Genomic DNA, 11,770 nt, shown 5'->3' with positions numbered 1-11,770 from the left:
TTCCAATCTGGATTGCCTTTATTTCTTTCTCTTGCCTGATTGCTCTGGCTAGTATCTTGAGTGCTATGTTAAATGGAAGTGGTGAGAGTGGGCATCCTTATATTGTTCCTGTTCTTATGGGAAAGGCCTTCAATTTTTCCCCATTCGGAATGATATTGGCAGTGGGCTTCTCATAAATGGCTTTTATTGTGCTGTGATATTTTCCTTTTGTTTCTAATTTGCTGAGGGTCTTTATCATGAAGTGATGTTGAATTTTTTCAAATGCTTTTTCAGCATCTATTGAGATAATCATAGGGTCCTTATCCTTGAGTTTGTTGATGTGATGTATCACATTTATTGACGTTTGTATTTTGAACCAAGTACTTACAGCCAACTAATTTTCGACAAAGGCACCAAGAATATACAATAGTAAAAGAATAGCCTTTTCAACAAATTGTGCTGGGGAAACTGGATATTCATGTATAGAAGAATGAAATGAAACTAGACTCTTACATGTCACCATATACCAAAATAAACTCAAAATGGATTAGAGACTTAAATATAAGACTTGAGACTGTAAAGCTCCTAGAGGAAAACATAGGGGAAAGACTTCAGGATGTAGGACTAGGCAAAGATCGTGAATAAGACCTCAAAAGTGTATATGACAACAACAATAACAGCAACATAGGGTTTATATGAAACTAAAAAGCTTCTGCACATCAAAGAAAACAGTCGACAGAGTGAAAAGATAATCTACAGAATAGGAGAAAATGTTTGCTAACTATGCATCTGATAAGGGATTAATATCCAGAATATACAAGGAACTCAAACAACTTAACGGTGAAAAAACAAATAGTCCAATTAAAAAATGGGCAAAGGAGCTGAATAGACATTTTTCAAAGGAGGACGTATAAATGGCCAAAAGGTACATGAATAAAATTCTCAACATCACTAATCATCAGGGAAATGCAAATCAAAACCGCATTGATATATCATCTCACCCCTGTTAGACTGGCTATTGTAAAAAAGAGAATAACAAATGCTGGAAGGATGTGGGGAAAGGGGATCCCTTCTGCACTGTTGGTGTGACTGTAAATTAATGCAGTCATTATGAAAAACAGTATGGAGTTTTCTCAGACAACTAGAGATAGAACTACCATACAATGCAGCAATCCCACTTCTAGGTACATACCCAAAGGAATGGAAATCATTATGTCAAAGGGATACTTGCATGCCCATGTGTATTGCAGCTCTATTCGCAATAGCCAAGATTTGGAACCAACCTAAATGTCCATCAATGGATGCCCAGATAAGGAAAATGTGGTATATATACACAATAAAATACTCTCAGCCGTAAAAAAGAATGAAATTCTGTCATTTGCAGCAGAATAGGTGAACTTGGATAAAATTATGTTAAGTGAAACCAGCTAGGCACACCAAGAGAAATACTGTATGCCCTTATTCACAAGTGGCAGGTAAGAAAGAAAGAGAGAAAGAAGGAAAGAAAGGAGGGAGGGAAGGAGGAAGGAATGAAGGAAAGAAAAAGAATGAAAGAAACAGAAAGAAAAAAGAGTCACAACAATACGTTGACCTATTAGAAGAAGAGAACAAAATTGTTGTTACTAGAGGTGGGAAAGGGGGAAAGGGAGGGGAATTAGTAAGAAATCGGTTAACAGACACAAGAAATGATTATGTTTTGTAATGATGAACATGCTAATAATCCTGATTTGATCATCACACATTGTACACAGGTATTGATATTCCATTCTGTACCCCACAAATATGTATAATCAATTATGTTTCAATAAAACATAAATAAAAATAAAAAAAATAAATTCTCCTCTACTGATGTCACTCTTTTGTGCGCATTCACATGAGGCACAAATATGTTTATGCATTGTTTTTTCCCATTCAGAGAGGAATATCCAGATACCTAAACCCCAAATTTCCTTGTCACCAATTTTTTAATCATGTTCCTTCCAAACTCTGACCGTCCAGCCAAATCATGAGCCACACCCATTTATCAGGATGCAATTGAACATCTGGCAATTTCTCTTTCAAAACAAAATGAAGCACTAGGTGAACTGCTAGAAATTCTGGCCACTACAAAGATTCTTTTTCACCACTGTCCTTCATGGATGTCACAGAAATGAACTACAGTGCTACAGATGTCGACTTCCAGGTAGAACCTGTATATCACATAGAACCATTTTTAATACTCTATCTCCCTGTCAGCTAGGAAACTCACTGCAGACCAATGGTTAGAGGTTGTGAGAGAGAAGGTAATGTAGCAGAAATGAGGAACATGAGCATTTGGTCACTTCTTTATGCAACTTACTTGTGCCTTCAGTGTCTGTGCAGGCCCAATCACATATATACTACTTCCATTTGATGATGGGGTGTTACTATGCATGCCCATGCATTTAATCCCTACTAAGGTACAAAAGCAAGCCAAGAACATTTTCTCAAAAGGAAAGTAGTTATCTGCAGCTGATGCCAGATCTTTGCTCCAATATCCTTAGATCTGTACTATAATTCACCTATAGAGGCCTGCCAAAAGTTCCAAACAGCATCCCTACCTGCCACTGATACTTCAAGCACCATTGGATCTGTTGGATCGTATGGCCTAGGTGACAGAGCAACTTGCACAGAACCCTAGACCTGTTGAAGAGCCTTTTCTTTTTCTGGTACTCACTCAAAACTAGCAGAATTTCAGGTCGCTTGGTAAATGGCCTGAAGCAACACACATAAAAGAGGAATATATTGCTTCCAGAATCTAAAAAGTCCCACTAGGCATTGTGCCTCTTTAAGATGCAACAACTTATCCTTCACCTTAGAATGGATATCTCAACATACACCACACCATTGGCCCCCTAGAAATTTCACTGAGGTAAAAGTACCCTGAATTTTTGTCAGATTTATTTTCCATACTCTGACAGGTAAATGTCTCAATAATTCACCTAAAACAGCTTCTATTTCTTGCTTTTTAGGTCCAATCAGCACAACACAATCAATGTAATGAACCAATGTCATGTTTTATGGAAGGGAAAGGTGATCAAGTTCCCTGCAAAATAAATTAGGATGCAGAGCTGAAGAGTTGATATATCCCTGAGGTAGGACAGTGAAAGTGTATTGCTGACCTTGCCAGCTGAAAGAAAACTGCTTCTGGTGAACCTTATTGACAGGTACGGAGAAAAAAAAAAGAACTGCCAGATTAAAAGCTGAATACCAGATACCAGGGGCTGTGTTAATTTGCTCAAACTAAGAAACTGTATCTTTTACAGCAGCTGCAATTCAAATCAACACACAGTTTAGCTGACAATAATCTGCTGTCATTCTCCAAGATCTATCTGTCTTCTGCACAGGTCAAACAGGCAAGTTGAATGGGAATGTAGTGAAAATAACCACTCTTTCAATTTTGAAGTCCTTAATGGGTGCACTTATCTCTGCAATACCTTCAGTATTACTTTTGATTTGCTATTTTTCTAGTTAGAGGCAGGCCTGATGGCTTCCACTTCAAAGGTCAGGGAATCAATTTGGGTATTCTGTGAGCTGCTGAGTATGACCATTCTAATTACACATTTTGGAACTGGGGAAATACAGGATGATTTCAGGGACCCAGTGGGCCCACTGTGAGGCAGACTTAAGGTAATACTCCAATGATCCCCTGACCTCCATAACCCCTTACTCGGATTGCTGGACCATGGTGATGTTTTGGGTCTTCTAGAATTAGCATCAGTTCTGAGCCAGTGTCCAGTAGTTCATGAAGGGTCTGAACATTTTCTTTTCCCCAATGCACAGTCATCCTTGTGAAAAGCGATATGTTACTTTGGGGAAGGATGAGAGAAAAGTTAACAGTATAAATTTTTTGTCAGTGTACAGGGTCCTTCTTCAAAGGGACTAAAAGCCCTTCTTCAAAGGGCTCTCCTTCATTTAAAGGGTTCTCTGTAAACTGGCTTAAGTCTGGGAATTGATTAAGGGGCCATAACTGTTTTTATGATTTAGGTAGACTCTTATTCATTTGACCTAGAATTCTTCAGCTTAGACAGATCCAGTAAGAATTTAGTAGATTTCACATCTATTACCCTTCTAGAAACACCATGATCAACTATCCAACACCATAGGTCTCTGCAGATCAGACTCTTCCAATTGCTTTGACTCTACTGTTTGTTATGGTAACTATTCCTACCATTTCTTTGGTCATTAAGTGCCACCACTTGGCCCAAGCAACCCCGAAATCCAATGTCTTCCTAATTCAGTGTGAGCAGCCTCCCCACTCCTGGTAATTTCTGGCCTACAGAGAAGAGCAATCACAAGACTTTTCAAGGATGGCAGGACTCCTCTCACAAATTTATTTCTCACAGTCATGGTGAAAGCTATGTCTTCTGCACCCTCCCAGGGTTGGAGAGTAAGTCTTAAAGGACAAATGACAAATCTACTGTAACATTCTAATCTCTCTTCACCTTTGAATCCTTTCCTCTACTTGAACCAAGGCAAAGCTGGCATTGCTAACTCGTTCACTGAGGGCCACCTATTGGTCCAAGTTTGAGCCGACCAACCAAACGAACTGTTAGAGCCCTTTCTAACTCCCTGAGATGCAACTTTAAATGCAAAATGTCTGCATAGCAAGCATATATCAACAAATTCCACCTGATTCAACTTTACTCTCCTTCTAACATTATCCCACACTTTTAGTGTTCATGTCCAGACCTGTTCTCCAGATTTGTCTGTATAAATTAGAAAGCTCAAATAGTTCTTTTGGAGTGTAGTGCACCTCTTCGTGGTTTACATTTTGCACCTCACCTTTAGGGGCCTGCTGGTACTAGAGTCTAGTTATAGGTTCAGAAGCCAAGAACGGTTTTAGGGGTGAGTCCCGAGGAAACTCATCATTGTCTTGAATGGCAATTGCCTTGGAGGGAGCCATTACAGTTTCCTCAGGCAATGCTGTCTTAATCCTCTCAGATGGGGGCTGAGAGAGTGGGGTGGGGGTGGAGAAGCCACTCCTACTGGGGATGGAGAAGCCTCTTCCACTGGCAAAAAAGACTCAGAATTTAGGGATTTAATATTCTCAGCTTTATCAGGGTCTTCCCACATGTGCTGATTCCAACATTCAGGATCCCATTCCTTCTCAATCAGTGCCCTGACTTTAACAGTAGACACCCTGGGAGTTTAACTTGCGTTGTAATTTAGCCAGTGGCAGGGTGTTATTCTGGGTTTGATTGCCAGCAATCCTAGCGCTGTAGCTATAATAGATAAGGCTCTCTTTCAGGGCACACATAGCAACTTTCAGGTCATTTATGAAGCACCTGAGCAGGAAATTCAAATCCTTGGGCTTATACTTTTCTTTTTCACTTTGTCCAGTACAATTACAATCAAGAAATCAATCTCAACATACTAATAGTTTGCCAAAAATGTTCTAAAGTATCATATACACAGTCACCCAGATCTTGCTTTTTATAAGTGATTTCTTAAGAGTAATCCGTGGTGATATTTTGTGCATCTGTATTGCCAGACCATGCCATGGACTATCAGTGCATTCTTTATTACTGGAAATGGAGTAATTGGCATCTTTAAACTTACTCAGGTTAAAGAGCAAATTATAGAAATCCCCAAATCAGTTCAGAAAACTCATGATTAAAATTCTGTTCTTCTAGGACCACTCTTGGTACCAAAATATATATTAAGGCTCTCCAGAGAAACAGAACCAATATGATTAATAGGACGCACGTGTGTGTGTGTGTGTGTGTGTGTGTGTGTGTGTGTGTGTGTGTGTAGAGAGAGAGATTTATAATAAGAAATTGGTTCTGGAGGCTGACATGTCCCATGATCTGCATTTGGCAAGCTGGAGGCCCAAGGGAGCTGATGATTTAGATCCAGTGTGAATGTCAGTAGGCTGAAGACCCAGGAAGAGCCAATGTTTAAATCATAGTCTGAAGGCAAGAAAAAAAAAAAAAAAAGTCTTAGATCAAAAGTAGTCAGGCAGAAGTTCCCTTCTACTCACAAGAGTATCAGTCCCTCTGTCCTCTTCTGGCATTCAACTGATTAGATGAGGCCTACTCACATTAGGAAGGGTAATCTGTTTTTCTCAATATGCCAATTTTAATATTAATCTCATCCAGAAGTACCCTTACAGACATACCCAGAATAATGTTTGACCAAATGTATGGGCACCTCTTGACCCAGTCAAATTGATACATAAAATTAACATATATACATATATGTGTGTGTGCATGTATGTGTGTGTGTGTGTGTGTGTGTATCCTAGTTTTTGTCTTTGTTTTCTTCCACCTTACTTGAAAATAGAGTCTTGGCAGATATAATCAAGTTAAGGTGAGACCTTACTGGATTAGGTTGGGCACTAAACACAATTACTGGTGTCCTTATAAGGACAGAGACATTTGGACAAACACAGAAACACACACAGGGAAGAAGTCAATGTGAACATAGAGACAAGAATTGAATGACACAGCCACTAGCCAAGGGACAAGAATTGCAAGGAATCAGCAGAAGCTAGGAAGAGGCAAGTATGGTTTCTTCCCTAGAGACTTCAGAGGTAGCATGGCCCTACTGCCACCTTGATTTCAAACTTCTAGACTCCAGAACTGTGAGAAAATAAATTCCTGTTCTCTTAAGCCACCCAGTTTGTGGTACTTTGTTATGGCAGCCCTAGAAAACAAAACAAAACAAAACAAAAAGTGCTCATCTGCAAAGTACTTCACATTATTCACTTTATTCAAATAATATTATCTTTCAGTGGTGAGAATACACACACACACAAATACACACACATATAAACATACATATACTATATAAAATACACATACACGCAGACATCTTAATCTGAAATCAGAATCAATTAATTCATACAACATGACCTTCCCATTTCTTACTTTACTTCTTGGAAAATATAATCATTGTTACTAAAGATTTGTCAGCTTTTCACCTTTTCAGAGAGGACTGGTGAATACAATTTCCTATGAGTAAAAATCCATTCATTTTACAAAAAGCAATAGAGAACATGTCCTACTATTACACATCACGGAGTGCTTGTAACTTTACCACAATATTCAAAATACAGAGCAGAGCAGTCTTTTTCACTTTTTCCTCCTCCTGTCTCCAAAATTGTCTGGGTTTATTATTAAAGGTTTAAGACTGTGAAATGTGGGTGAGGGGCTGGGGGGCAGGATGTGCTGCATTCTTCAAAAGTGTCAGTGACATAAAAGACACAGAAAGGCCATGACAATGTTCCAGACTCCAGGAGACCAAACAGACGGGTCAACTAAAGGCAGTTTACCTTATCCTAGACTGAATCGTGTACAGGAGGGGTTTTAAAAAGAGTTTTAAAGACGTTTGTCAATTGACAAAACTGGAGTACAGATGCTAGATTAGATATAACTATTGCATCAATGTTAAATTTACTGGTTATATATGCCACATAGAGTACTGGTTTCTTTCCCTCCCTCCCTCTGTTCCTTCCTGTCCTGAGTTCTTCAAAATTAAAGCGGTTTTACCTTCAAATTAAATTTTCGAAGACTTTAAATCTTCCTGAAAAATAAATTTGCCAAAACATTACCAAAAGTTACTTTTAAATGTATCGATATTAAATGTACTAAAGTTGTTTAAACAAGACAATGTCTTTCTTAGGAAATACACATGGAGGTAAAGGGCCATGATGTGTGTGACTTACACACACACACACACACACACACACACACACACACACACACACACACACACACACACACACACACACACACACACACACATTAGGATAAAGCCAAGGAGGTAAGAAGTTAAGGGAAGGTGACTCTAGGTGAGGGGTAGAGGGGAATTCATTGAACTGATCGTATTTATCCTGGAAACTGTCAGCAGAGGACCGTGCGTGCGTGTGGCCCTACTGGCCACCGCAGACTGTTAGCTCTGGGTAAGACCCACAGCCCCTGCCTCCCGCCCCGTCCCTCCCCTCCCCTCCCCTCCCCTCCCCCACTTTCTCCCCCGGTCCCCAGCACCAGTGGGACGCGCCCTTGGCAACCCTGCATGCGTGGTCAGCACGTGCCACTGTGACCTCACAGAGCGAATCGTGCATCCTCAGTCTGACTCTCTGCCACCTTCCGCCTCACCGCCTCCACCGACGCCTCCCTCGACCCACCCGCTGGCCCAGCCACTCTCCGCTGCTCCCACCCCGGGATCCCTGCTGCCTTCTAGTTGGTGCCGGGCACTGCGACCAGGATTGGCCGCCACGTGCTGCCGTCGATGGCTCTCAAGCGCATCCAGAAGGAGCTCCTCGACCTGGCCTACGACCCCCCGGCCCAGTGCTCAGCTGGCCCAGTGGGGGACGATTTGCTTCGCTGGCAAGCAACCATAATGGGGCCCAACAACAGCCCCTACCAGGGAGGGGTCTTCTTCTTGAAGATCCGGTTTCCACCCGATTATCCCTTCAAACCGCCCAGCATCGCGTTCAACACCCGCATTTACCACCCGAACATTAACAAAAAAGGAGACATCTGTCTGGACATCCTTAGATCCGAGTGGTCTCCGGTGCTGACCGTGTCCGAAGTGTTGCTGTCCATCTGCGCCTTGTTGTGTGACCCCAACCCAGATGACTCTCTGGTACCAGAAATTACGATGATCTACAAAAATGACAGGAGGAGATATGAAAGGATAGCTCAAGAATGGACTCAGAAATATGCCATGTGATCCCCAAATATAATTCCATTTACTTAATATAAAGATAGAGAACGTGGTAGTCCAATTAATTGGTTGTCTTTCGATTACTTTCTATGAAGCAACGTCTTCTGCATCCTTCTGGGCACAGCCTTCATATCAGGGTGTGTGAGGAGGGGGTATGGGGGGATGGGTGGGGTGGAGGGAATGTGAGGGTGTGGGGGGAGCGTGACACAAAGAGACCAGTTTTAATCTACTTTTCACTACAAATTTATTGATTTAGAATTGAAAAACAAAGCACGAACAAGGGGGAGGGGTGGCTTTAGGATGAGGAGAGCAGTTCCACCGACCAGTGGGGACAGTTTTAATGTGGAGTCTTTCAGAATTGACAACAGTTAGGAAAAGCTGGGAAAAGGCTACAAAGCTGGTTAGGAGTCCATTTTCTTCTGAATAATGTCCATCTTCAGGTATTTTGGTTTTGACCGAGATTAATATGAATCCATATCCTCTATTTTGAGGTCCAGGTTTAACTGGCCAAAAATGATATGAACTAGGAGTTCTTACAAAATGAAATGTTTTGTTCCCAGCTTTCTCCACCTCCCACCCCTTCAACCCCCACCACTATGCCCGCTGTGCCTCTCTCCCACCCTCTGGGTTGTTCCTGGCTTCTCAGAACATACCCACTATCTCTGATTTCTTCTACGTTTTCTCAAGACCCAAGTAAGGTCTGAGATTTTACCCAGCTTGCAGTCCTACAAGTTAGCCTGTCACACTTTGGTGGAGGTTGGCAGAAATGACAGGGACCCCTGCGTTAGAGACAAAGGCTGTTATTAGTCATGGCACAGCAGGCAGCATGACTTCACTGGCACCCTTTTCCCTTGCCCACCAAGTTCCAAGGGGGAGATGTGGGAGCAGACCAGATGGGTGCTGCATGCCCAATGGGTTTCTGTCATAGCTGAGAAACCCCAGGTGTAGGAACCCCCAAGTCTTTGAAAGGGGACTGCTAGCAAGCAGAGACAAATAGATCTACCTTCTGCCATGGAGAGACCTCTATCTTCCAAGGCTGTTTGCTATAAACAATACCTCAATAAAGCAGTTTTTTTTTTTTTTTTTTTTTTTTTAAGAAAATGCACTAAATATAAAACAGAACTCTTCTTTTTTGACTGGTAAGGGGAACGCAACCCTTGGCACGGTGTTGTCTGCACCACGCTCAGCCAGTGAGCGCACCAGACGTCCCTATATAGGATCCGAACCTGCGCTACCGAACCTCGGCGCTACTAGCCACGGGGCCGGCCCTAAAATAGAACTTTTAATAATTCCTTTTTTAACAACTTAGACACAATTTTTACATTTATTTTTAGTTTTTGTTTATATTGTTACAAGGAGAATCAGATTATTAAAGATCAGTAAGTATATCAATAAGAAAATTTACATCGTGTCAATTTTTAGAAAAACCTTAAAATGATAGTCCAAGACAACTGCTGCCACAAGATGGCCCCGCCTCCTACAGGCAAGCCATGCAGCCAGTGGAAGCCCGGGGGTCCTGAGATGAGGGTGGTGGGCCAGCCTTGCACCCACCCACAACCAGATCTTAGAATGTACTTATTAGCCACTTGTGCTTCTTTGGGGTGCGTGACTCGTCTGCTCATGTCCTTTACCAAATTTGTGGTTATATTTTTCTACTTCATTTTTAAGAGTTCTTTTTAGAATAAGGATATTAATCTTTGTGTGTTTTTTAAAAAAAGAAAGAAAAAGAAGAAGAAGTAGAGAGTAGAATAATGGTTACCAGAGGTTGGGGGGGTGAAGGTGGAGAGGATGAGGGAAAGCTAATGAGGACAAAATTATGCTGTCTTCCCTAAGTGAATCACCGTGCAGTATATGCATATATTGCAACAACACACTGTACCTTACAAAAATAAATATAAGTAAAATTGAATAAAAAAAAAATAAACACAATGGAGCATTGGACCCTGATAGTTTTAACTGCTCGGATCTATCTGGTTATAAAGGTAAAAATTAGTTTTATGAAAATATGTGTGTGTATTGAAACATTCCAATCTTCCCTGTAGAACTTGTATATTTAGGAATGTCCAATCACTGTAATAAGCAGATTTCTGATATCATTACCTTTAAAAATATTTTGTAATAACTTACTCTTTTTAAGGAGTGGGGAGGTGCTATGGTATGAATGTGCACCAAAATTCATGTGTTGAAATTTAATCATCAATGTGAGAGTATTAAGAGGTGAGGCCTTTAGGAATTGATTAAGTAGTGATTTCAAGGAGCCCTCATGGGTGGGATGAGGGCCCTTATAAAAGAGCTTGAGGGAGTGGGTTCACTATCTTCTGCTTTTCTGCCAGGTAAGGATACAGAGTTCACTTGTTTTGCCATGTGAGAACACAGCAAGGAGGCCCTCAGCAAGCATCAAATGCCAGCACCTTGATTATGGACTTCTCAGCCTCCAGAATCATAAGAAATAAATTTCTATTGTTTATAAATTACTTAGTTTCAGCCATTTTGTTTTAGCAGCAGCAACAGAATAAGACATGAGGTGTTGTAATTTTAAGTCAAAACATGAAAATAATAATGGCTTAAGATTTTTAAGATATTTATCAAAATAAGACTATAAATATATGGAAAAGTTTGTTTCTGTACCAAAGGTACTAACCCCTCAAATATGAAATTTTCTTTTACCTATGTATTCAGGCAGTATTGCCAAATAAGAATGTTCTATATCTGCACTGTCCAGTATGGTAGCCAATAGCCACGTGTAGCTATTGTCCACTTGAAATTTGGTGAGTATAACCAAGAAAGTGAATATTTTATTTTGTTTAATTTTAATTAATTTTAAATGTAATATTAATTAAACTGAGTTAATTGCATTAAAATAGCCATCTTTGGCCAGTGGCTATTGTATCATAAAATTGGACCTTAAGGAAGGAAATATATGTATAAGCATTTAGTTTTAGTGTAATTCACAGAGTCAATGAAATAGCTGATGATGTACAAGAGGTGGAAGAATTTATCATGGGACTTATCAGGACTGAGCCGAGATCCTGGAGTAAAGACAGTAGGGGAGTCCTAAAGACTGTGACACTTTAGCTACCATGAAAGAAAATGAGGATTT

At 40.6% G+C, this 11,770-nt stretch overlaps 1 protein-coding gene across 2 annotated transcripts; it reads left to right on the top strand.

The window, feature by feature from the left end:
* The first annotated feature begins 305 nt into the window (after nucleotides 1-305).
* Nucleotides 306-8,676, top strand: LOC134366793 (ubiquitin-conjugating enzyme E2 D2-like). 2 transcript variants are annotated; one of them, XM_063083229.1, is made up of 2 exons: nucleotides 306-321; nucleotides 8,324-8,676. In XM_063083229.1, exons 1-2 carry the CDS (start codon nucleotides 318-320, stop codon nucleotides 8,674-8,676), a joined length of 357 nt encoding a protein of 118 aa, XP_062939299.1. In that variant the 5' UTR covers nucleotides 306-317. The 2 variants fall into 2 exon arrangements, with proteins under 2 accessions (XP_062939299.1, XP_062939298.1); XM_063083228.1 differs by lacking the exon at nucleotides 306-321 and having other exon boundaries at nucleotides 8,233-8,676.
* Nucleotides 8,677-11,770: the final 3,094 nt, after the last annotated feature.

This window comes from Cynocephalus volans, chromosome X (genome assembly GCF_027409185.1).
Source record: "Cynocephalus volans isolate mCynVol1 chromosome X, mCynVol1.pri, whole genome shotgun sequence".
Taxonomy (NCBI): Eukaryota; Metazoa; Chordata; class Mammalia; order Dermoptera; family Cynocephalidae; genus Cynocephalus; species Cynocephalus volans.
The sequence above is the reverse complement of the archived record's forward strand: the minus strand, read 5'-3'. Positions and strand labels throughout refer to the sequence as shown.